The following is a 27,194-nucleotide window of genomic DNA, read 5'->3' as shown; positions in this document are numbered from 1 at the left end:
GAAGTACCGGAAAGGGTTACTTCCGGGTTTCACCGCTCGTGCATGCATAGACGGGCAAAATGACATCATGCACATGCGCAGAAGCGGTGAATCGCGATCTGTGCACACGCAGACGTGGGTTGTGTTCCTTTCGGGTTGCGAACGGATCCCGTTCGCAACCAGAGGTACCACTGTACATATAATTACAACTTGCTGAAGCAATGTAGGGAACTGGATATAAAGTTGGAAAAATGACATGCAGAAATTGAAATTCCCCAGTTCATCCATTTCAGGGCTAACCCTTCTAAAGGTGATCTGGACATGACTTTCCAAGGGATTGATTGCAACATGTTGTGCCTTTTTGAGAAGTAATTCAGATGTTCTGTTCAGGGAGAAAGTTGAAATAGCTCTAGTGGTATATAATAAATAATCAGGACAGTTAAAAGAAAGCACTTCTTCATGCAGCAGATAATTAAACTTTGGAACTCTCTCCCACAGGATGGCTACAAACTTCAATGACTTAAAAAGGAGGATTAGGAAAATTCTCTCAATTTTCCACTTCTTCACAACAGTCAGGCAATATTTCATGTCCACATATAATGTTTGGGCCCCACTAAGCTTTTTATGGGGGGGGGGGCTTGCCCTTTAGGGTCCTCCCTAAGCCGACTGATGCCTCTTTCGTGGATGGATCCAATAACTGATGAGGAGTTCGCTATTAGTACATTGGACTGTTCTGTGATCCTCCATTGATCTTTCCAATTTTGGTCACTAGATTCTGACCTCCCTTAAAGCAACGGCACTGTTGCATGCTACCCCAATCTCTGAGTGCTGTGAGATTCCAGGGTTCCAAGCTCTTACCCAGGGTTTGGTTTCCTCAGAATGAGGGACAGCAGACTGTGGCATCTTTATGATATATGGTTTATTTACACATATATACAATCTAGGCTTATGATGGAGTGGCTTACAGCATTAACACCCAAAGAAGGTCTTGCTATTCCCATAACCACATATTTGGATTCCAGCAGAAATCAGGCATGGTTCTGACTCCCTGGCTTCGCATCCTGCAACTTTTTTCTAATTTCTAGCTTATGCACCTCAGCTCTGACCTTTGTCTTTCTAACTACCAGTGAGCTGAAGGAGGGAGCCCCACCCATTTGTAGTCTAGCACAGAGCCACTTCCTTTGTTACCTTAAGGGGCCATTCTTAGAGGACCATTACCAAGAAACTTATCTGGCTCTCCAGCAATTTAAAGACAGGGTTCTGTCTTGGGCCCGGTCTTATTCAACATCTTTATCAACGACTTGGATGATGGACTCAAGGGCATCCTGATCAAATTTGCAGATGACACCAAACTGGGAGGGGTGGCTAACACCCCAGAGGACAGGATCACACTTCAAAATGACCTTGACAGATTAGAGAACTGGGCCAAAACAAACAAGATGAATTTTAACAGGGAGAAATGTAAAGTATTGCACTTGGGCAAAAAAAATGAGAGGCACAAATACAAGATGGGTGACACCTGGCTTGAGAGCAGTACATGTGAAAAGGATCTAGGAGTCTTGGTTGACCACAAACTTGACATGATCCAACAGTGTGACACGGCAGCTAAAAAAGCCAATGCAATTCTGGGCTGCATCAATAGGAGTATAGCATCTAGATCAAGGGAAGTAATAGTGCCACTGTATTCTGCTCTGGCCAGACCTCACCTGGAGTACTGTGTCCAGTTCTGGGCACCACAGTTCAAGAAGGACACTGACAAACTGGAACGTGTCCAGAGGAGGGCAACCAAAATGGTCAAAGGCCTGGAAATGATGCCTTATGAGGAACGGCTAAGGGAGCTGGGCATGTTTAGCCTGGAGAAGAGGAGGTTAAGGGGTGATATGATAGCCATGTTCAAATATATAAAAGGATGTCACATAGAGGAGGGAGAAAGGTTGTTTTCTGCTGCTCCAGAGAAGCGGACACGGAGCAATGGATCCAAACTACAAGAAAGAAGATTCCACCTAAACATTAGGAAGAACTTCCTGACAATAAGAGCTGTTTGACAGTGGAATTTGCTGCCAAGGAGTGTGGTGGAGTCTCCTTCTTTGGAGGTCTTTAAGCAGAGGCTTGACAACCATATGTCAGGAGTGCTCTGATGGTGTTTCCTGCTTGGCAGGGGGTTGGACTCGATGGCCCTTGTGGTCTCTTCCAACTCTATGATTCTATGATTCTATGAAATCCTTGCTGCATCCAGGAAACTGAAGGGACTCTGGCATACATCCTAACACACACACACACACACACACACACACCAAATTCACAATGGTGCCTATCTCATCTTTTCAACCTCAGCAGCAGTTGCGACTTTGTACTCAAGCAACAAAAGAGAAGGAACCACACCAATGGGGGTGGGGTGGGGTGGGAGAGAATGCCAGAAGCAAATCCATTAGGTGCAATTATACTTTCATGAATTATTCCTCACATGTTCTGAGTATCTTTCCCAAGGGAAATTATTCAGTAGTGAAATAGATGCAAAGTCTGTGTCTCCTTTCATAAATATTCCTCTTAGGAACAAAAGAAGCTGTCTTCTACTGAATCAGACCATTGATCCTTCTTGTCTACACTGACTGGCAGGGGCTTCCAGGATTCTAGACAGTTGACCTTCCCAGCCTTAAGTGGTGATGCCAGGGATTGAAACTGCTGCCTTGCGTATGCAGGGCAAGCACCCTGCTGCTGAACTACAACCCTTCCCCTCATTATTTCAGAGAGTACCAAGGAATAATTGCTAGGGAGCAACAGGGGGAGATGGCTTTGAGAAAGAATTGGAACACAGGGAAATCTATAAAAGATATGATACTAAATGGAGTCTCCAGGTTTTGAGGTGCTCTACCAGGGATTACCACTTTCTCGGGGTTGGAACAATGGCAGGATTAATAGGATTTCAGGGGTGCTTGTAGGCATCCACATATATCCCTCCTCCCAGTGCATCCTGAACAGATGACTCTCCAGCCTCCAGCAAGGGACAACCACCCCTCTAAGGAAATTGGGTCTCTAGCCAAACTGCTCACCCCACCAAGAAGTTTCTCTTCATAGTCTGCCACAGTCTTCTCTCTTGCAGCCTAAGGCTATGAGATCTAGTTTTGCCTTTTTGGGCAGCAGTGGAGAGCACGCTTCTCTTCTATGTGACTGGAATGTTTAATTCAGGGGTCAGCAAACTTTTTCAGCAGGGGGCCGGTCCACTGTCTCTCAGACCTTGTGGCGGCCAGACTACACTTTGGAAGAAAAATATGAACGAATTCCTATGCCCAACAAAGAACCCAGAGATGCATTTTAAATAAAAGGGCACATTCTACTCATGTAAAAACACCAGGCAGGCCCCACAAAGAACCCAGAGATGCATTTTAAATAAAAGGGCACATTCTACTCATGTAAAAACACGCTGATTCCTGGACCGTCCGCGGGCCGGATTGAGAAGGTGATTGGGCTGCATCTGGCCCCCGGGCCTTAGTTTGCCTACCCATGGCTTAATTGAACTCAAATCGTGCCTTTAGCTTGCCTGGTAGGAGGACAGATAGGGACATGAGGGTATGTGGAAAAACTAGTCTATTGTACGAAGGGAAAATTTGCATCCTTTGCCCTGCCCACTTTTGCCTGGGCTCTGCCCACCACTGGCACATGGCCACTAGAAGGCTGGCTAGATGAGGATTAGCCCCACCTCCAGAGGAAAAACACTCTCCACTCCAAGGGATGTAAGCAGCCTGCAATTTCCATTCTGATGTGTATTCACCACAATCAACGCTGTTTCCATTCTGCTGCTCTATGGTTTCCCTTAGAGACAGTATGTTAATCATCTCAATATCCACTATTTAACTGAAGCTGTGTAAGTTACAGAATTATGTAGCTATTTATGTTACATATATACCCATTTCAAACATTGAAACAATGTTGAAAACATCATTCATTACATATTTGCAGGCTTAATACTGAGGTGGATGAATACTGATTCATCACTTGATCACTTGAACGATTTCTGTTCCTAACCACAGAGAAACATGCAAATTGCAGCAGTTCCTGCTGCTTCCATTTTGGTTTTCGTCAGAATTCTCAAACATTCTCTAGACACCACACATGGCCCCCAAAAGGTTGCCCAGAAGGGAATGTGGCTCCCTAAATGGAAAAGCATTCCCTATTCCTGCTTAAAATCAATCAGGCTGCCGATGGAATCCTGGCTAGGAACAAGAAAGGGACCTCCCCCCCCATCAGACTCAAGTGTTAACAATTGCTGATTATTCCAAGGGCCAAAAGATTCCTCACCAGCAGGCCACCTACTCTGAAACCTTTTGAGAGCAACTGGCTTGATTTTAATGGAGGAACGCTTTACAATTACAGTTCCTAGCTCAATGTCTGCTAGCCACTCTCCTACATTTTCCACTGATTCCATTCCTCTGTCTGCAGCTGATGAAGGTTCTTTGCCCATTTTTAAATTTAAAGAACAGCCTAAAAATCAAGGCATAATGCAAAAATAAAATTATGCAAAGGTTCTAATTTTAAAGTGAAGAGACTCTCCCAGACACTTGAATGCAAGGCAGGATAATGAACCTTCTATTTTTGGAGTTCAGACGTAGTATGAGATGGCAAAGAGACTTGTATGGGAGGGGCGGGGTAGTAGCTTAGTGGCAGAGTGCATCCGCTGATATGAAATCATCCTGGATATCAAATGCATTAAAGGGCAGGAGAGAATGCACAGACTACTTCAGGGACACCCAACTTTGTGTCTCCAGATAAGCTGAACTACAAAGCCAGTGTGGTGTCATAGAGTGTTAGACTAGGATCCAAGAGACTAGGTGTGGTGAGCTCCCTCTTAAAGCTAAAGGAATCCCTGACCATTAGGTCCAGTCATGATTGACTCTGGGGTTGCGGCGCTCATCTCGCTCTATAGGCCGAGGGAGCCGGCATACAGCTTCCGGGTCATGTGGCCAGCATGACTAAGCCGCTTCTGGCGAACCAGAGCAGCGCATGGAAACGCTGTTTACCTTCCCGCCGGTACCTGTTTATCTACTTGCACTTTGATGTGCTTTCGAACTGCTAGGTTGGCAGGATCAGGGACCGAGCAACGGGAGCTCACCCCATCGCGGGGATTCGAACTACTGACCTTCTGATCTGCAAGTCCCAGGCTCTGTGGTTTAACCCACAGTGCCACCCGCATCCCGAACTCCCTCTTAAGTACTGCTTAATTGGTTTTTATGAAGAATTGAAGGGTCATCGAGTCCAACCCCCTGCAATGCAGGAATCTCAACTAAAGCATCCATGACAGATGACCATCCAACCTCAGCTTAAAAACCTTCAGGGAAGGAGGGTCTCATCCAGCAGGGTCTTGTTATATTCTTAATGAACTCCCATAATCCCTGACCTTTGTCCATGCTGGTTGGCACTGATGGCAGTTGGAGTCTAACAACACCAGGAGGTCATTGAGTTGACAAGTCATACCGGCATGCAGTATGCCACACAGCGCAGCCACCCATCCCAGCCACCTAACCGACCAGAAGTCCCACATTTGTTTTTTGTTTAAAAAATGGCACCCAACACACAAGGCCCAGCACACAAGTCAGCATTTCTGGGGCAGGATTAGCTCATGTGTTCCCATTAGTCCAGCACACATGCATACAAAAAATGCATGAATAAGGCTTTACTTAGGAAACAAGTCCCATTTTAATGGATGAGGGTTGTCATTGTCCCCCACCCCTCCAGCAATGCCTTTTGAGCAATGCCATATTATGACGCATGGACACTCCAAATGAGGCAGAGGGTGAGGGACATGAAAGCAAGAAACTGGGTGGAGGAAAGCTACATTCAACTCTATGTTTCCCAGCAAACTCCACCCCCCAAAAAAGACAATGCCGTATTAGAAACAACAGTCTTCTTTCTCTTATGCAAAGAATGGAATTTATCTTCTATCTGGAGCACACACATGGCTCACCTGAAACCAAAGCTTATGTTAATCCTACTCAGACTAGATCCATTGGAAATAAGGGGCATGGATTTCATAGGCTCCTTAATTTCAATGAATCTTCTCTGAGTAAAACTAAGCTGGCCTCAACCCAAAGAAAGGGTAATGTTCTTCTTCAATTACCGGTATGTTGTTTTCTTCATGTACAAATTTATAAGTGGCATTGGTCAAATAACCAATGGACTAAGATTTCTGCAGTCAGGTGATGGTGGCCCTGAAAAGTTCATTTCCCTTAATGCTCTTTCTCCTCCTCCCACTCCCAGCCATCTTTTTACAGAGGTCTGGCAGGATCCCAGGTAACCCTGAGCAGCTTGGTGAACCAAAGCCGTGTGATGCTGGAGGAGCAAGCACGTCATCTCCTGAATGAACCTGAGCGATCCACCATGGGCTATTACCTGGATGAGTACAAGGAGAACAACATTCCAGTTGATGCCCTTGTTATGGCTCTATTTGAACTGCTCAACACTCACGCCAAGGTTAGATGGGAGAGGTCCAGTTGATGAGTTTTCATAAGGTGTATACACACACACATATGGAAATGTAGAACACTGAAATTAAGATTAGAAAAATAACAATCAAACAGATGCACCCATCCCTCCCAACCTTGGGTCAACAAGTTGCTTGGAGTGAACAGCCAGTAGAGTGGTTATCTGACCTTTACATACTTGTAGTCTCTAATTGAAGAAGTTATCTAGTCCAGGTGTGGGGAACATTTTCCAGCCTGAGGAGTGAATTCACTGATGGGAAACCTTTCAGGTTCCATGTTCCACTGATGAACGTGGCCAAAGGACTAAGTCAATGGAGCAATAGATGTAATTCATATTTTTGACCAGTGGGCTACCTTTCAACCACAGAAAAGTCAGAAGGATCTATACACATGCACTCCTCTCTCAACCCTGGCAAGCAAGAGGCATTAACAGAATTCAGGGACACATTCCAAACAGGCATAGTACTTGAGGAGGATGTGAGGCAGAGTCAGTGAGAGGTATGGCATGGTGAGAGTACTGAGGGCCAGATAGAGAGGACTGAAGAGCCACTTTTGGCTCCTGGGCCTGAGGTTGCCCACCCATGTTATAGCAAATCAATCAATTATTTATTGTGCTTCACTAAAGGCCATTATAAATTCAATTACAGATCCAGCAAGTCAATTAAAACCTGTTAAAAGAAATCCAAAGATATGGATTTACAGTCAGTCACGTTAATGAATTGCCTGCACAGTCTACAGCATTGTCTTTATATAGCTAGCATGAATACTTTTAGCAGCTTTAGCAAATAGGGCTGTTTTGTATGTGACAAACAGATCACAGTCACATAATAGCCAACATATTTTCACTTCAGGGTTCTGTCCCAGTAGTGGTGCCAGCATCTGTTCCAAAAATCTATTTCTGGGGTTTTGATAGAGCTAACAATGGAGCATATAATGGGGGAGATCTTCTACTTCACCTACCCCACAATTACAAAATCTTAAATGCATTTTAGTACAAAGTCTTAAACATTTTTATATCTTCCATCTAAGGCATTGTTTGAAAATGGAGAGCTGTAAATGCAGTTCTCAGGAAGGCAAAAGTAAGTGACTGCAAGTATTGATCTCTGGTGTGGTTAGATTTCAGCAAATAGTACCAATGGGAGAATTTTGAGATGGGGTAGAGATAAATCTTGCTTGTTATTCTGTTTATGAATCCAGTCCCTGAGCAATCATTTAACTCCAGGGACTACAAAAAGATCTGTTGTCAGGTTTTTTTGAGGTTAGCACGTCTTGTACTAACTTGGCCCAAACACCCTTCTTCCATTGTTCCTCCAGGCAGAGTCTAGGCAAGTGGTCCTCTGGCATATCCAGGACCCTTTTATAGTACAAAAAAGCAGCCATCTCTGCCCTAGCTTTTACAAACACGACACCTGTTGCTGTGCTAAGGAAGGTATCTGGGTTATCTGGAGGTACCTTAGGAAGCTTCAGCAGATACCTTAAGAACTTATTCTGGCACACTTCCAGGTCTTTCAGGTTATTGCGATTGATCCCCCATATCTCAATACCAAAGTGCATTTGAGCAGTAAGAGGTACGGCCTGCTGAGAGTACTGAGGGCCTGATAGAGAGAACTGAAGAGCCACTTTTGGATCCTGGGCCTGAGGTTGCCCACCCATATTATAGCCAATGAACGTGGCAATTCTCTCTTCTTTCTTTGCAGTTCTCACTCTTGTCAGAGGTCAGGGGAGTCATATCTCCTCAGGATCTTGACCGCTTCGACAATCTGGTCCTGAAGAGGGAGATTGAATTCATGAAGGCCCGGCAGCCCTCGGGGACAGGAACGGACTCCTACTCCTTGATGTCCTGCAGTGACACAGTCTCTTCCACTGGGAGTCATTTCACTTCTACCACAGTCAGTTCAGCTCGGGTAAGTGCCCTCTCCTCTCCTTCAGTGGTCTGATATGTGCCATGGTTGGATGTTTTCATGTCCTATCCCCTTTAGTTAACAAGATATAGCTGAAACTCAAACTAAACATTAAAGGTAAAGGGACCCCTGACCATTAGGTCCAGTTGTGGCCGACTCTGGGGTTGCGGCGCTCATCTCGCTTTATTGGCCGAGGGAACCAGTGTAGAGCTTCCAGGTCATGTGGCCAGCATGACTAAGCCGCTTCTGGCGAACCAGAGCAGTGCACGGAAACGCTGTTTACCTTCCCGCCGGAGTGGTACCTGTTTAGCTACTTGCACTTTGACATGCTTTCGAACTGCTAGGTTGGCAGGAGTGCTAGGTTGGCAGGAGAACTAAACATTACATATATGTAAATATGTCATTGAAGATGGCCTGTAACTCAGTGGTAGAACATCTGTTTTGCAAGTAGACAGTCCCAGGTACATTTCCTGGCACATCCAGATAGGGTTGGGAATGCTCCCAGTCTGAAACCCTGAAGAGCTTCTGCCAGTCAGTGTAAATAGGGTTGAGTTAGGTGGACCCATAGATGAACTCAGGCAGTGGGGTCTCCAGTCAATGACTAACAAAGCCCCACTATAAAACTTAGCCAGTTGCTCCAGGACTTTGCTGAGACAACTTGGATGGTTGACATCAGTTACAGGAGCACAGTTCATTGTCCTGAACCTGAGAAACATCAATCTCCTTTCAAAGTGCCTTTGCCTTTGGAACCAGAAACTACAGACCTCTCTGTATAAGATGGCTTCTTACGTCTTCAGGCTGCTGTTTATTAAAACGCAAATTGCCAGCACAAGATGCCAAATCTAGACTGGGATCTTAGTAAGAGGGGGAGCACTGGAAGTTTTAATCTTTTGCTCCAGTTCCAGATTGTAGGCCCTGTGCATGCAATTTCCAGGGGGGGGGGATGCAAGCTCCAACTAATAAAAATCAGATATGTGGGGCACTATCCAAATCGCAAGCTCCCCTCCCATACAGGATAAAACAACCCTACATTTAAAGGCACAGATAGGTATCGTCTCCATCTGATTTGACTTTATGACATCATCACATAGCCAAACGTGATGCAGTGGCAGCCACCAACATGGATGGTTTTAAAGGGGGGTTAGACAAATTCATGGAGGAGAAGGCTTTCTAGGCTACTTGTCAATAAGTGTGTGTTCTACCTCCACTGTCAGAGGCATTCTGCCTCTGAATACTACTTGTGGGGAATCTCAAGTGTGGAGAATGCTGTTGGGCTCAGGACCTCCCTGCAGGCTTCCCTTTGGGAAATCTGGATGGCCTCTGTGAGAAGGAGATGCTGGACTTGATGGGTCTTTGGCCTGATCCAGCAAGGCTCTTCTTGCATCCTTAGGTACTTGCGAGTCTTTTCTCCCTGACTTCTGCCTGTTAAAACTACACCCAATCATAGACTTTGCCGCTTTCTGTAGGGCTATGTGGGGAAACATAGCCTTATGCATGCTCAGCTGACCTCTTCACGTCTCCCCTCCTGCCAACCTTCCCCGCGCCTCAGTGTCATTGTTATATAACTTCTCAGAGACCTCGCCACATACACGACGTCTAATTAAGTTAGTGTAATCACCTCTAAGCATGCAGCCTCACCGCCACAAAATTAATTTGCTGGCCATAAAACACCTTTTCATCATAAACGCATTAGCAGCCTTGGGAAATTGAAAACCTCTTTCAATAAATGGAGCTGATGATTCTGGTAGTTCAAAGGCAGGCGTTGCCCAGGGGTGGAGGCTGGAGGAGGCTGGGAGTGTTGCCTGGAGATGGAATAGGAAACCACACTGCTGGGCTTTTTGAGGGCTAATTCTAGAAATATTATTAATTAATTTCTTCTTCTTGTTGTTGTTATACAGTTGATATGCCAACATGGCTTCTAAGCAGCTTACAGCTTTACAATACTAATGATACCCTTTCCTTTGTTCTGCCCTCACTCTGATTATTTAGAATAGGAGTGCGGCATCTTAGGCCCAGGGGTCACCTGTGGCCCTTGAGGCTTCTCTAGCTGAGGTCATGCCGCTCACCAGCCTTGTTCTGTACCCTCCTTGAGTGTTTTTGCCTGCCTGTAATCTGTCCTCTGATTATTCTTCCTGCCTGACTGGATGTGTGGGTATAAAAACTAGCCTACTGGTAAAAAAGGTAAAATTTGTATTCAGTTCTCCTCCCACTTTTGCCTCTGGTACTGTCCAGCACTGGCATGTGGTCCCTGCAAAGTTGCACAGAAGGGAACGCCATGCTGGGTTGCTAACTGGTGCAGCAAAATGGGAGGGTGACACTCTGCTCTTTAAAGTACTGTGCTGGCTGCCCATAAGCAGCCAGGCCTGGTTCAAGGTGTTCATAATTCCCTAAAGGGCTCATAGCAAGTGGAGGCTGGTTCATGAGGGGAAATGGGGCGCTGGCAACCAACCTCAACCATTCCCAGCCTGTCCGTCTTCTTACTTTTCCATCTCCAGCGTATTAAGCAGTTGGTCCCTTACCTTTCTCATCCTTGATTATTGTAACTCACTCTATGTGAGGCTGTCCTTGAAGCTGACCCAGAAACTCCAGCGGGTGCAGAATGCCGCGGCGAGGCTCCTTACGGGGTCCTTGCTGCGAGATCACATTCGTCCAGTGCTTTACCAGCTGCACTGGCTCCCAGTGGAGTACAGGCTCAGGTTTAAGATGCTGGTTTTGACCTTTAAAGCCCTGTGCGGCCTAGGACCCACGTACCTACGGGACCGCCTTTCCTGGTATGCCCCGCGGAGGACCTTAAGGTCCACAAATGACAACACTTTGGAGGTCCCAGGTCACAAGGTGTCTAGATTGGTCTCAACTAGGGCCAGGGCCTTTTCAGTACTGGCCCCGACTTGGTGGAACGCTCTGTCACAGGAGACAAGGGCCCTGTGGGATTTGACATCTTTCCGCAGGGCCTGCAAGACAGAGCTGTTCCGTCTGCCCTTTGGTTTGGACTCAGTCTGACCCTTATGTTTCCCTCCCCTTATGGTCTTCATTTATCGGCTACTTTTAAAATGAGGCTGCATTTTAAATTGCATTTTAACCTGTATTTTAAATTGTGTTTTTTTTTCTTTTCTTTTTCTCTCCCCCCCCCCCCAATTATGTTTTTACTGTGATTTTATTGGTGTTAGCCGCCCTGAGCCCGGCTCTGGCCAGGGAGGGCGGGGTATAAATAAAATTTATTATTATTATTATTATTACTTTCATCCATGTAAGGCCGTGGGGGGGGGGACTGTCAGCACCCTCCTCCTTAACCTCAGTGTTGCCCTACGTAGAAGCAGGGAGCAGGATGGGGTCAAAGCTGGAATTAGTTGTCTCTGTCATTAGCTCTGGCGCCACCTGCTGTTCCAATGGGCACCAACCACCACTGCCCCAAGCCTAAGTATCTTCAGGAGAACACCCTCCAGTAGCAGCCAGCTCTGTCCTTAAGAAAGTAAACTATGATGTGATCCTTGAATGAAGGGCAGTATAGAAATATAATAAATAATAATAAGATCAGCAAAGAAGGATCTTAAAACTAGGATTTGCAGCAATGGCATGCACCGAAGGGCCTTCTGCATCAAATCACAGAATTGTACAGTTGTAAGGGACCCCTCATTCCTAAGCGGGTGGCACTGTGGGTTAAACCACAGAGCCTAGGGCTTGCCGATCAGAAGGTCAGTGGTTCGAATCCCCACGACGGGGTGAGCTCCCGTTGCTCAGTCCCTGCTCCTGCCAACCTAGCAGTTCGAAAGCACGTCAAAGTGCAAGTAGATAAATAGGTACCACTCTGGCAGGAAGGTAAACGGCGTTTCTGTGCGCTGCTCTGGTTCGCCAGAAGTGGCTTAGTCATGCTGGCCACATGACCTGGAAGCTGTACGCCGGCTCCCTCAGCCAATAAAGCGAGATGGGCGCCGCAACCCCAGAGTCGGTCACGACTGGACCTAATGGTCAGGGGTCCCTTTACCTTTACCTTTAAGGGACCCCTCAAGGGCCAACAAGTACAACCCCTCCACACACTGTGGTGCACATTAGGGGCTACAACTGTTTAAACAGTTTGACATGAGGGCTGTAGCTCAGCAATAGAACACCAGCTTTGCATGCAGAAGGTCGCAGGTTCAATCCTCAGGATCTCCAGGTAGGACTGGGAGAGGATTCTTATCTAAGGCCCTGAACAGTAAAGTGAGGGTTTGTATTTATCATTGTTGTTAATTTTCTGAATGCTTTAATTTTGGGTTTGTCCCCCCCCCAGTCTCTTTACGCATTATTTTTCTTTTGTCATGCATCACTCTGTTCTCTGTTGGAGGACAAATGTTTCGTAACTACAATTAATAATGTCAAATCACAATTAAAAACAACAAAACCCAGAAATGCAAAAGCAGCACTTAAAGCAGTTTTTAAATGGATACTGGGTGATATACACCATTGTTCAATCCTCTTTTTTCAAGAGCTCAGCTGGTACCATGGGTGTGTTTGAACACTGAACCTGAAGGATATATTGTTTGCTTATTTTACCCTCCTTCTAACATATTTCTCTTCTCCTATCCATTGTTTTATCTTTTTTAAAATGGCCCCACCAGGAGCGACTCTTGTGGCTTATTGACCTCATGGAGGTAAGCAACTCTTAATGGGTGCTGGCTGGGGTTTGGTTCCTGTTAACAAGTCACAGGGGAATTGAGCTGGGTGGGACTTAGCCAAAGTACCTGCTTTTGCCAGCCTGAGGGCTACATTCCCATCTGGGCTGCCTTCTGGGGTCATGTGCCAGAGGTGGGCAAAGTAAGAGGCAAAAGGAAGTGGAACAACAAATAAAACTTTTTACCTTTGCACAATAGTCTAGTTTCTACACATGGTCCACCTGGGCAAGCAGGAGACATCATCGGAGTTCGAGGACACCTTCCAGCCAGGCATGAACACTCTAAGGAGGATGTGATGCTTGGCCACTGAGGGGTATGGCCTGGGGAGAGGAGTAGTAGTATGGGGAAAGTCCTAAGGGCAAAATAGAGATGTTTAGAAGGCTGCAGTCAGCTCCGGATGCCCATCAACCCTGTACCAAAATCATTTCTTTTTTTCTTTTTTCTTTTAAATACTTTTATTTTGCTTAAAAATACAGATAAATATAAACAACCAAAATTACAAAAGAAAAATCCTTAATAATAATAATAATAATAATAATAATAATGAAAAAGGCTAAAAAAACCTACAAAAATATCAAAGTACATGGCATAGAACATAAGCCATTATGGGAAAGAAAAAGGAAGGAAGAAAAAGGAAAGGAGGAGGAGGAGGAGGAGAAGAAAAAAATGAAAAGAAAATAAAAGAAAAAAGGGGGGGGGGAGAAAAAAGAGAAAAGAAGAGGAAGATGAGCCAAAACACAAGGAGGCTCATCTATTGTATGCTTCCGGCAAGGTCACAACAGATCATTATTCTTATCAATTCTCTCTATCTGCATTCCATAGAACCCCTCATCTTGGTATCAGGGAACAAAACGTAACCAGGTCTTTCTTGATGAAACCTTATCCCCTAGATAAATATTTAAACATTCCCAAAATCATTTCAATCAGTGGTTCCCAAACTCTTTTGGGCCGCCATCCCCTTATGTCAAGGGCATTCCCCAGCCAAAGGAGTGCACCAGCAGATATTGTCAAAGATAACACATACAGTCACTTCTACAGCTCTGGATACCTACACACCAATCTTGCAGCTAGGACGCTGTTCCCAGGTCCACACTCTATGGAGCAGATGTAGCAACTAGGGACCAGTCTTTCTCCACCTGTTTATGTAAAGGCTGTGTGCACATAGTCAGAGAATGCACCTGTGTGGCAACTTCCTCTGCTCATCCCTTTTCAAACTTCTCCTGGTTCTGGAAGACAGCGGTGCAGGAAAAGGTGAGAAAGCACTCGGCCCTTCACTTGCCTCACCTGCCTCTTCTTCTCCACCCGCTCTTTCCCAGAGTTGTCAACCTTTTCCCAAGCCTCTGCGGAGATCGCTCTCCTCCCGCGGAGGCTTGGGAGGCAAGCTGCACGCCCGCCAGCCATATGGTTGACGGGTTGCAGCTGGCAGGTGTGCAGGGGGGGGGAGAGGAGGCCACCAGCAAAGCCGCACAGCTCCCCTACTCGCTGGGGTGCCCCTGAGAGGCCGGCCCCCCTGGTGCAATATGCCAGTAAACCCAGTGGTCTCTACCTTTCAGCTCTGAAAGCTTCCCTTGCCTTCAGCTCTTGCCTCCTGGCTGGTGCAGGTCTCTACAAATCACTGCCCCCCTCTTCTGAGTCAGACTCCAGCCACCCTTCCCTTGGTGCACACTTGTCAGCATCTGCCCAGTTCCATAAACTTATCCCCAGTGCCCCCTACCCTGTAAAACGTGGTTTGCACAACCCAGTACAGAAGATAACAACACAATAACATTCAACACAGTAACAATTAACTGCACCCTTATTAAAAATCCAGTTAATACTTGGTTTAATTAACTAGTTCGATAAAACTGGTGAGCTTGATCTAGCAATATCAGCTTTTCTAAGTCTGATAGCCATTTGTACCTCCAGCACTCCCCCTTGCCTCTTAACACTCCCTTAGGTAACCCCACTGCATTCCCACCCCCCCCCCCAGATATGGAAGTGCCCACTATGGGAACCTTTGATCTAAATGCGAAATCACATCTGCAACTCAGCAGGTAAAATATGTTCAAGAACGTTTCCATGGTATATTTTATTGCGGCGTATGGAGCAACAAATAACATTTTTATCTTCGCACAATAGGCTAGTTCGAGTGCTATCCTTTTAGTGCTATCAATCCCGTTTCCTCTAAAATTGGTATTTCAGTAATTGTGTGGTTTACACAGATGACGGGGGTTGAATGAAGTGACAAACAGCATACTGATCAGTTCAAATGGGAAGCTGCTTCCTTGATTCTTCCTCTCAGTGCCTGACCAATGCAAACCATCTGGCCAGGCCTGCTTTATCAACACCTCCCTGGCTAATAGCGCTTTTTTTTTTGGGATCACAGGCGGGTCCTCTAAGTGGGAGGTTAATTGTGTGCTGAGATAATTGGAAGCAGCTATGTCTGGTCATAGCATTGCATTTATTGCTAATTTGCTTAAAACAGAGCTGGCCTCAAAATGGGGGGCAGTGCCATAATGTTTATTTTATGTATTTTCCAGCAATGTAATGCAACGCTTGTAGGGATGCAGATGGCGCTGTGGGTTAAACCACAGAGCCTAGGACTTGCCATCAGAAGGTCAGAGGTTTGAATCCCCCAACGGGGTGAGCTCCCATTGCTCGGTCCCTGCTCCTGCCAACCTAGCAATTCAAAAGCACATCAAAAGTGCAAGTAGATAAATAGGTACCGCTCCAGCGGGAAGGTAAATGGTGTTTCCGTGCGCTGCTCTGATTCACCAGAAGCGGCTTAGTCATGCTGGCCACATGACCCAGAAGCTGTACGCCGGCTCCCTCAGCCAATAAAGCAAGATGAGTGCCAACCCCAGAGTTGGCCACAACTGGACCTAATGGTCAGGGGTCCCTTTACCTTTACTAATGCAACACTTGAGAGTGTTTGAACTATATCCACACACACATACTAGAGGCTGTCACCCCTGCATACAAGATCACCAGTGCTGCCTACCCCAACCCCCTGCCAATGCCCCAACCCGTTGCCAAACCCCTTCCTCTCCATTTACACCTTGCCCAACCTTTCATCCCCTCACAGCTCCTTCAGCTTCACCCCCCACCCATATATTCTTTTTAGGAATTTAGGAAGCTCCCTCTGTTCAAATGAATCTTAGCCAGAATCTGTTGAATATAGCAGAGCATATACAGACTGTCCAGACGCAGTCAGTTGCAGGCAGGATGAAGCAGGAACAAGACTCTGCTACCAGTAACTTGGTTACTTATAGGTTTATTATTTACAGCGGAACCACAAGTTACTATATACAGGATACAGACACAGATCTTAACTCTCTCACAGAACAAACTCCAATGAACTCTCAAACCACACACTGACCAACCAACTAACCAACCAGGAGTCATCATGCCTATGTGGAGACCTTGACCCTTTAGCAGAGTTGTATCCAAGGTCCCATATCGCTAGGCAAAATAACTCCCTCTGCTCAGTCTTCTTGGCCTTTGGCCAACTCCTTAACTGCTTCTGTGGGAAGCTGCATCAAACAGCACGTAGTCAAAAATCCCAACAGCCTCACTGGTCCACCTAGCTCAGAATTGCTGACAGGTGGCTGTCTCAGCTCCTGCTCCAAAACACATAAGCAGAGGCTCTAATTTGTAAGTGAGACAGAGGTTCTTGTTCAGAGGTGTACTTAGGGGTTGGCCCCTGCCAACGGCACAGGTCCAGGAGGGGTGCAAAAATCATGCCTTTTCACACTGGGTTGCAGTGGCTAGGAACCTCCTTCCCTGCATGCCCACACACTCCTCAGGCCCCTCTTCCACTGTTTTATTCTTCTCCCAGCCTCCTAACCTGGGATTTCGTACCTTCCTCACCTCTTACACTGGGTTCTTCTCCAGTCTTCCAACACCTTCCTGTGTGTACAATCCCCTCAGTAACCCAGAGTAGAGGATGCCAAAAAAAGAAGAAGAAAAAGCAAAGTAAGGAAAGAAGAATATGCAGGAAGATAAAAACACTAAAAGAATGAAAAAAGAAAAGGAAGGAAAAGAGAGAGAGAAATAAAAAAGGATTCCAATTCTCCATCTGTCAGTTTTATATACAGTACAGTGATACCTCGGGTTACAGACGCTTCAGGTTACAGACTCCGCTAACCCTCACCCTACAGTTTGGTCTGTAACTGATCCACTTGGATGTAGAGTTCCATTCAAGACAGCCCCAAGCAGAAGAATGACATTTTAAGGAAATTCCGCAATGTTAATTGAACCAACAGGAGGTGTCTATCTCATCTTTTCTGGTCCTTTTCCTCCTCAACAACCCGTCACCTTCAATAATTTTCTGACTGACAGCCCCACCAGTCCCTTGACTGCCAGAGAGACAAACTAGCTATTTAATGTTTGCTTTTTTTAAAAAAAAAGTTCTAATCTTCCATTTCCATTGATTCATTTTCAGCATTATTTTGACATTTGATAATGGCATTTGGGCTATAATTAGATTTAAAAGCTGGAGGGGGGGACACCTGTATACATCTGAGAAGGAACTGATTTGGTGACAGGGAAAGAATTATGTAAAAATAGTGTTTGTGTGTGCAAGAGAGGGGGAGAGTGGCATTTTTTTTAATTTAAATATTTTCTTGGGTTACAAAAGTACACACATCGTCTCTAATTTTAGATCACAGAGTCCTTTCCACAGATCAGCTCTATTTAATGTGAGATGTCGAATATAGTATAAAGTTGGGGGAGAAGAGAGGTGAGGAAAGAGAGCGGGGAGGCAGAGAATGTGGGTAGTAAACTTTCATACTTTTGCATAGTGTGTGCAATGTTTTTGTGCCGGCATCATGTGGGTAGGTTTCTATTCATTCATTCATTTCCATTGGCTCTGAAGGAGATTGGGGGGCAGGGCATGGCTGTGTGCCTATAACTGACTGCAGAGAGTTTTGTTTGTTGTTCCATGCCTTCTGTAAGCCTTGGGTCACCAGCATGAGGCCTGCAAGTACCGTATTTTCCGCTCTTTAAGACGCACCAGACCATAAGACGCGCCTAGTTTTTGGAGGAGGAAAACATGAAAAAAATTATTCTGAATCTCAGAAGCCAGAACAACAAGAGGGATGCTGTGCAGCGAAAGCAGCGATTCCTCTTGCTGTTCTGGCTTCTGGGATAGCTGCGCAGCCTGCATTCACTCCATAAGCCACACACACATTTCCCCTTACTTTTAAGGAGGGAAAAAGTGAGTCTTATAGAGCAAAAAATACGGTACATATGACTCCTGCAGGATCCCATCCCCCCCTGCTGAAATTAGGCTTGGAAGTATTTTTTGACCAGTAGATGGATTTCTTTCAATTCTAACAGTGGTACAAGTTTCAGAGTAGTTACAGCCAGAGGTGCAGTGGTCCAGGGTCACTAGAGGGAGGGGCAAACACCCATTACTATTTCTGCCGCAGGGTCTCTGCCTCCAGCATCTTAGAACCACCCAATCAGCATGAAAGGGTAGCTTTTAAGGCACTGAGAAAAAGTCTTCTTAACCTTTGTTCTGATTGGAACTGACTGATAAGGGTGAAATGAGCCAAGTCAACCACTGAAGCTGCTAGGGTCACTCTGGAGAAGAAGACATGTAGTAAGAACACCAAGGAATCAGAGAATTGTAGATTTGGGAGGGTCAACACATAGTCGCCCATCCAATTTGAAATGATAGCTTTGCAAATCTGCTAGTAGTTTTATTCTTGCATCACTGAGGCAGAGGAGTTATTCTATATGTTCCAAAGCTAATAATTTAGAAACACTGAAAATAGAAATGGCTTCATTTTCAAGAGAACTGTGTGCAAGTTCTGCTCTGCACAATGGAACTTCAAGGGAAACATAACTTAAGTCACCCCAAAAGAACATATTGGAGCATTTGCCCATGTATGAACAAAAAAATATTAGATCTCGCTAAAAGTCAGCACATGGAAATCTGTATTGATCATTGTGATGCATGCCTAATGATTATATACGGTAATCCTATAAGTGGGTGTAGTTATGACTTTCATGAAGGGACTTTGCACTTCAGAATTAGCCACTACACTACTAGTTACACCAGAGGAGAGGAAGAGTTGCAGTAACTGTGTGGTGCCTACAGAAGTTTCTCAGGTTTGCAAATGTGTTACAGGCCCCCCAAAGGATGGCAAGACCTACTGCATGCAATCCAGAGAACCTTGTTTAAAAGAGAGGTGTATGATTTATTTATCTCCTGGTATGCCTCGCAGAGCACCTTAAGGTCCATGAATAAGCATATTTTAGAGGTCCCGGGCCCTAAGGAAGTCAGACTATCCTCCACCAGGGCCAGGGCCTTTTCAGTGATGGCTCCAACCTAATGGAATGCTCTGTTCCATGAGACTAGGGCCCTTCAGGATTTAACCTCCTTCCGTTGGGCCTGTAAGACAGAGCTATTCCGCATGGCCTTTAATTTGAATTCAGCCTGATCTTTTATTTCCCTTCTCTTCCCTGCCCCTCCCCTTTTATGAAGATCACCCGCTCTGAGACCCCACAGCTAATTCTCCCCTAGCCTCCTTGCTGGCCCAAGTAGGACTAATTCAGCCAGCTAGCCCTGGTGATTATCTAATGCTTATTAGATGGATTTTTCCTAAATTGATTTCTGAACTTGGAATTTTATTGTTATTCATGTTTTTATACTGTATTTTATGCTGCTCTTACAATTAAGTTTTTTAAAGTTGTTGTTAGCCTCCCTGAGCCCGGTTTTTGAACCGGGAAGGGCGGGGTATAAATAAAAAAATATTATTTTATTATTATTATTATGTTTATTTATTTATTACAAAATAAAAATAGGACCTTTATCTTCCTCCTTTGTGGCTAGAATACGTCAGACTTGGAAGGGAGCAGAAATGGAAGTCAAAGCAACATCAATGCCCTGCCTGACATCTCACTGGTAAGGCATGTTCTCATCCAACCCACCACCCACCATCCTCAACCTTTACTTGCCCACAGTAATGCTCCCTCTCTATCAGGACCAGGACTCATATCCAGGGTGCCACGCAATATGCAGCAAACATGCACTTTCTTGGCGTGAAGATATTAATCTAATTGGCAGCTGATTTTCATGATCACACCTTATGCCAGGCTTCCTAATTGGCCACCATCTGGCATATATCCTACTGTTCTATTGCTCTACAATACATTTGTCTTGAAATGTGAACAGCTTGAGTCTTTTTCGCTGGAAAAGCTTGATTTTGAGCAATTAGCAGAGGATACTAATCCCTATGGAATGGGGTAGGGGGTGAGTGGGGCAGAGCCTTACTTTGATTATGTCTGCAGCTCAGCTTCCATAACTATGGCCCAGCAATCCTAACTCCCCAGGGTCATAATCATACATTTATTTTTTATTTTTTATCATTCCAAGATTCCCTGGAGTTCTTTCTGCCCATCTCTCTTTGCATAAGGTGACCTGAAAAATTACAGGTACGGTATATCTTGGTTAGGGATGAAGGGAAAGCTCAAATCAGTACACATCTGAAGCTAAATCTGTGAAATTCACACTTACGCGAACTGAAACGTAACCATCCTTCAAAAATTACACTTTTCTGAATTGTGTGATGCAGTTCTCCAAAAACAATGTGTACAAAAATGTAGGGTCAAGTGTGCATAAAAACACACATCTTAGTGAAAGTAAAATATAAGAATGCATTATATTAGGGGGGATTGCTTGCAAAAATATGAACACGAGTCAAAAATGCAAACAAAATGAGTTTGTTGAGCTAAATTTGCACTGAGATGCTGGTGTTTTTCATGGGAGATGTTTAAAAATAATAATCACAAATTGCTGCAGAAAGTGAAGAACTGAATTCTGGATTGGAAAAATGAGAAACCGAGAGGACCAAAAGTGACATCCTTCTACTCCTAATCTATGTATTTATTGCTGACACCTAGAAATGCAAGGTTTCTAGAAGTCCAGCTTTAGCCCACTGAATCTTTCGTATGAGAATGGCTTAAGTGTGCACTGTAATTTTGCAACAGAGGAGGATGGGAGAAAACAGGTTTACACTGCCTCCAGTCACACACAGAGGGGGGGGGGGAGAGAGATGAATCTACCTCCCATTAGCTGCTGTGCCCACCACTCCACCAGCTCCAGTGGTTACCAGCCAGGGGTACCAACTTGAATAAAATATTGCAGGGGCCCAGGTAAGTCCCACCCCACATAACTGATCACATGAATGTGGTGCACACACCCCATTTGAATGGCAGTGCCCAGAAACTGGGGGGGGGGGCTGGCCCCCTCAAACATTTTATTGGGGGGGTGAAGCCCCCACAGCCCCTAAGAGTTGCCTCCTATGTTACCAACTGCCACTGATGCTGAGTATTTATTAAAGTGGACATTGGGTAAATGTAGGAATGGCACAGGCCTAATATTGCATGGATGCCCCACTTGTGGTTTGCAACTAAAATAAGAACCACTGGTTGTATCCAATTCAGTTCACTGAAATGATTGAATCTCAGTTTGGCCCCATCTGCACTTAGAGCCACTTGAAATAGTCACGGCTGGAAACTGCAGTTTCTTAAGGGAACTGAGAGTTTGTAGGCTACCTCCTTTCTCACTCCTAGAGTGGTTGAAGAGGAGGAGGAGGAGTTGTTTGGATTTGATATCCCGCTTTATCACTCCCCTTAAGGAGTCTCAAAGTAGCTAACAATCTCCTTTCCCTTCCTCCCCCACAATAAACACTCTGTGAGGTGAGTGGGGCTGAGAGACTTCAGAGAAGTGTGACTGGCCCAAGGTCACCCAGCAGCTGCATGGGGAGGATCAATCACTCTTCCCAGGGAACCCTGAGAACTGTAGCTATGCAAAGGGAGTAGAGGTCTCCTAACAGCTTTCAGCACCATTAACAAACTACTGTTCTCAGGATTCTTCGGGGGAAGCCATGCCTGTTTAGAGTGGCTTGATACTGCTTTCAATATATAGTGCAGTGTCCATCAATTTCAGTGAATCTACTGAGTAGGGTTACAACCCAAGCACAAAACATAGCAGCAAGGCATATATATGCTTAAAAAGCTATAAATAAAAATATTGACATAAATTGCACTAATCAGGGTGCTAAAAAGAAATCTGCCATGAGTGGCCTAGGAATCCTGGAGCAAACATGAGTTTTTAAACCATGGCAGAAGCACCCAAAAGTTGGTGCCTGACTCATCTCCAAGGTGAGTAGGTGCCACCACAGATGAGTCTCCTTCCTATACCATCATAAGGTGAACTTCTACAAGCCATGCAGTTAACAATGCCCTTCTATTCATGGTTCAGCCCTCAACACTTGAGATGAAGTTTATTATATTCACTTCTGTTCTGGGTGGATACTTCTCATTGCCATAGCATCCATCTCCTCTCCACTGAGATATTATAATTTCAAGGTACACCTGGAAGTGGACTGCTTTCCTTTGTCCTTGTCCATTCGGACTCCTCAGATAGAAACTCACTCAGGCAGAGCAAGGCAGTGGAATGGAATAATTCAAGGCTCGTTCTGCAACACCAGACACAATCCCTGCCATGATCTGCCTGGAACAGAGGATATGATACAATACGATACGATACAATAATCTTTATTGTCATTGTCCCATACAGAACAATGAAATTAAGATGGAGGTGGATTATGCTGTTGACATCGCAGCATTCACCTGATATTTATTTATTCACTTCCATTTATGGATCAATTCCCATGAAATACCTTAAAGTGATTTCACAACAAAAACAACAGCAGTGAAAAAAATATATAGAAGTTCATATATTAAAACAATGATAGCATGCTTTTAAAAATTCAAAAAAATAATAATTAAAATTTAAAAAATAAATTAAATAAAAAAATTAAACACAGCCAGTTTTACTTTAAAGAAAATTATATGAAAATTATATACATATGGTATTTAACGCCAAATAAATTGGCAAAGATGTATAAGACTGTGTCAGATAAATGCTGGAAGTGTAAACATAAGGAAGGGGTATTGTTTCATATATGGTGAACGTGTGAAAAGACTTTTGGGAAATGATACATAATGAGATGAAAAATATATTTAAACTGGCTGTTCCTCAAAAGTCTGAAGCTTTTCTCCAAGGGATAATCGGGTCAGAGGTCCCAAAGAGGATGGTTAAATTATTTATGTATGCAACAACAACAGCACAGAATCTTATATGCACAGAACTGGAAAGAAGAGAAAAGTCCAGTGAAAGAAGACTGCCTCCTAAAATAAAAGGAGTATGCAGAACCGGCAAAGTTAATGGTGAAAATAAGAGATCAACACAAATGGGAAGCCTTTTTTGGATTATTTGAGAAATATAAGCAAATGAAATTGTGGACAGGATTTGAAATTTGAGTACTGGGAAGTGATAATATATGAAATAGACTATTACGTAATACAGGAACAAGTATTAGGTGAAGTGTGTGATATTATGCAGTATACAAAAGGGATAGGTATAAAAACAGAATGGAAAGGAACATAGGAAGTAATGTTGTAAGAAAAACATGTAACAAATTTGAAGTTTAAATTAATTGGTTAAGTTATGAAAAATTAATCAAAATCTTAATTTAAGAATCACGAACACTTTCATGGTTAAAAACAGTTTCAAACTCCATACAGATATGAGCTGGGATGAAAATCTCCACTTAGAAAGGTTCATTGGGAAACAGATCTTCAGTAGGTACCAAAAACACAATAGAGACATTGCCTCTCCAATGCGCCACCACGCTAACAGGTCCAATTCCAACCACTATGACACGGACCTCCTGATGAGATGGTATCTGCAGGGGGGCATTCCTTGGGTATATAAGTTATGGAACTACCTTTTAGATACCTTGGTCCAAAGCTATTCACCAGGATCAGCACCATCAGTAGGAGCAAGTTGGGCGTGTTCTCCAAAGTAGGAGCCAGGAAAATGTTTTTTTTGTTTTGGAGGGTATTCCACATTTGGGGTGCCACAATACAATAGACCCTGATTCTGTTTGGTGTCCTCCCTAAGCAAAAACTGCATAACATCTACTTTTGAGGAATGATACACCTGCCCAACTTTCCAAGTTTAGTGGAGTGGGCCTCTGAGAGCTAGAAACCTACAGCAGGGCCTCATTAGATCATCTCAATGTATAGGGCAGATTTCTACAGGAAACACAGCCTAGTCTAGTGTATGTACTTCAAATAGCAGAAGATGATAGGGCATAGGGCATAGATCAATAGAAGAAGCCCTGCTTCCCATGTGGAAGGTTCTTGGGTCAATCCCTGCTGTGTCTAGTTAAAAGGATCACCTTGGCTGGAGAGGGGGAAAGACCTTACCCAATATCCCAGAGAGCCCCTGCCAATCCAAATAGATAATACTGGGCTAGATCCCACCCTCTTGGGTGAAATACAAAAGGTCTCATCTGCATTGGCATTCTGCCAGCTTTGGGGAATGCACCTGTTTACACAGGCAGTATCTTGATCTCTCAATCAGTCTCCTATTTTAGCAGTGGTGTTTTTTTAATGGGATTGTGGGTTTTTTGCCTATTTTAATCATGGATGCTTCATATTTTAATGTTTCTGTCACTGGTTTTCCTCCATCATTGGCTTAGAAGCCTCTTTGGGTATATAAATTTGGTACATGGTGATAACAGATGGACCAGTGGTCTGATAAGACAGTTGCACTTGTTCACCAGAAGTTTGATAGTGGCTGTTTATCAGAGGCAGGTATGGTACCACCATTGTTTACCACCATCTAAAAAGGGTTGTCGTTGTTTTGTCTCTGTTGTCTAATCAGGATGATGTTTCCTCCTTCCCTGAGGAGCCTCCGGCCTTCAAGCCTCCTCCTCCTCCCTCTCAAATGACAGAAGACTCCTCTGCCCCCCAGGACAGGACCTCAGCAAACAACACCCTCAAGCGGCCCTCTTCAGAATCTTCCCAGTCAGGCCTGTTCTTTGTGGCGCCCCGGAACCCCACACCACCATCCAGCCTCTCTGAGAAGGATACAGGCAGCATTGCCTCCTCCTCCACAGAGGACTCCACCTCCAGCGCCATCTATGCTTCTGTCTCTCCTGCCACCCATTCCTCCCGGAGGCCCCTGGATGCCCACTTGTTGCTGGTCAACCAACACCTGATTGGGCCCTTCCCTCGGGTCCAATCACCAACACGGCTGAAGAACCCCTCTCCTGAGAGAGCCACACAAATCGGCACCCTTCTAAACCCCAGTGCTCCATCCCCTCCTCCTCCACCACCTCCATCCCATCCTGCTCCTCCGCCTCCCAGCGAGAAGGGAGGTGGGGAAGCTGGCACTGCACAGCACTTTATCATGGTGGAAGTTCATCAGCCCAACAGCGAACCAGATGTGAATGAAGTGAGGTCTTTGCCCCAGGCCAGAGGTGAGGATTTCTTCTCTTAGTGGACTGGTTTATGATGGGCATGTTCTGCTCTTTAATGTGTTTATAACCTGCTTTTTGCCAGGCATTTGAGGAGGGCCTCAAACACCAGTTAAAACATGGGTAGGGTACCATTTGCAGTCCCAGTGCCACATTTCCTTCCTGGCGGAGGAAAGGGGGGTGGGGAGAGCACACCGCCCCTGGCACCACCGGGGAGGGGGGTACCATCATGGCTGCCCCCCGGGCATGTGCCATGCACTGGGTGCCATGCCCCCGTAGGTGACATGCCATGCTCCCAGGATGCACGCCAGGCTCCCTTGGGCAGCGTGCCATGCCCCTGGGCACACACCACACCCCCAGGACGCGCACCAGCCACGCCCCTGCCTGTTCTCCACCCCCGGTGCCGGAGCATGCAGCTTCGCCACTGTCCTGGCCACCTACCTTCCAGGGGCTGCATGCCATGGGTGAGCAGGGACCACAGGCAAAACTGGGCAAAACAAGGGGTGTAACTTTTACCTTTTTTCCTCATAACAATCCTGTTAGGTAGGTTAGGCTGAGAGCTTGTAATTGGCTCACGGTGATAGCTCAGTGGGTAAAGCATAATAATATCAGGGTTGTGCGTTTGAGCTTCACATTGAACTAAATATTCCTCTGTTGCAGGGGGTTGGACTACAGGACCTTCACGGTCCCTTCCAGCTCTACAATTTATGATTCTATTATTTCATGTGAACTTTACAAGGAAGCTGGGATTTGAACCTGATTATCTGAGTGTGTTACAGTGTACGTTGGGTAGGCAGGTAGGGCAGGGGCAACACAGAGCTCACACCATGACCCTTGGTATCAAGACTGAAATGCTAAAAGCAGGTGACCTCTTGAAATTTCTGGATGGCACAAAACACCACAACTTGATTTTTGTGTGTTTCATTGTGGATGGGGTATCACACACACATATAAAATCAAACAATTAAATACACTTAATGGAAACTAATTAGCTACAATATGGATCAGAGCAGCAGAAACATGAAGGGGGGGATATTGGGGTGACAAATCTCCCCACTGAAGAGGGCCACCTTCTCTTGGTAGCTAAGAGCCAATGTGCCCTTCTGAAAACTCTACATATTCAAGGGGAAGGGCCGCAATCCAGCGGTAGAGCATATTTGTTTTGCATGCAGAAGGTCCCTGCATCTCCTATCATCTCCCAAGAGGGGCTGAAAAAGACTTCTGACTAAAACCATGGAGAGTTGCTGCCAGTCAGTGTAGACAATACTAAACTAGATAGAACCAATGTCCTGACTCAGTTACATACCCTCCAAGTGTCCCTGTTTTCCAAGGATAGGCCCAGAATGACAAAAGCTTCTCTGTGTCTCTCCATGGCTGCTTCTGCCAACCTCTTCCCTTGAGCAGCTCATAACAGCTGTTGGAGAACAGAGAGCCTGCCACTGCCCCATGTGACGAACCACTTCTGAGGGGCAGGCAGAGGGCAGGAAGAAAGGGGGAGTAGAGTGGAGTGCAAAGAGTCTTGATTTTTTTTAATTAAAAAAGTACTTTGTGTGTGTGCATCTAATCTTGCCCCTTCCTAAACTTTATTTATTGGTGTGTGTTTTCCTTTTTGTAAATCTACCAAAGAATAAAATGAAATCAGGATTAAGGGTTTTTCTCAGGATAAGGGAGGGTGTGTGAGCTGTGTCCCATTGGTGTAGTGGTGGTGGCACTTGCCCTTATCCTGATAGGAAATGATGGGGGGGGGGGGAGAGAAGGTTAAGGAGGGTTGGGGGGGGGAGTGAGAAATGTCCCTATTTTCATCTGAGGAATGTTGGAGGGTATGCGGTTGTAATGCCGCATAATATTCCTAACTTGAAGGCTCTG

General features: G+C 45.1%; 1 protein-coding gene across 5 annotated transcripts in view; it reads left to right on the top strand.

Annotated features, from left to right (window-relative positions):
• The window catches only part of WHRN (whirlin), a 115,982-nt gene that overhangs the window by 82,887 nt on the left and 5,901 nt on the right, over nucleotides 1-27,194 (top strand). For 3 of the 5 annotated variants that reach the window (XM_083597256.1, XM_083597252.1, XM_083597253.1), the window contains 5 exons: nucleotides 6,232-6,444; nucleotides 8,153-8,359; nucleotides 12,952-12,984; nucleotides 19,826-19,897; nucleotides 24,734-25,331. In XM_083597256.1, the coding sequence (XP_083453382.1) occupies nucleotides 6,232-6,444; nucleotides 8,153-8,359; nucleotides 12,952-12,984; nucleotides 19,826-19,897; nucleotides 24,734-25,331 (1,123 nt within the window). The remainder of the gene's footprint in view (nucleotides 1-6,231; nucleotides 6,445-8,152; nucleotides 8,360-12,951; nucleotides 12,985-19,825; nucleotides 19,898-24,733; nucleotides 25,332-27,194) is intronic. The other 2 variants (XM_083597254.1, XM_083597255.1) reach the window with 1 other exon arrangement.

The sequence above is a fragment of the Podarcis filfolensis genome (assembly GCF_964270895.1).
Source record: "Podarcis filfolensis genome assembly, chromosome: Z".
In the NCBI taxonomy this organism is placed as follows: Eukaryota; Metazoa; Chordata; class Lepidosauria; order Squamata; family Lacertidae; genus Podarcis; species Podarcis filfolensis.
The sequence above is the reverse complement of the archived record's forward strand: the minus strand, read 5'-3'. Positions and strand labels throughout refer to the sequence as shown.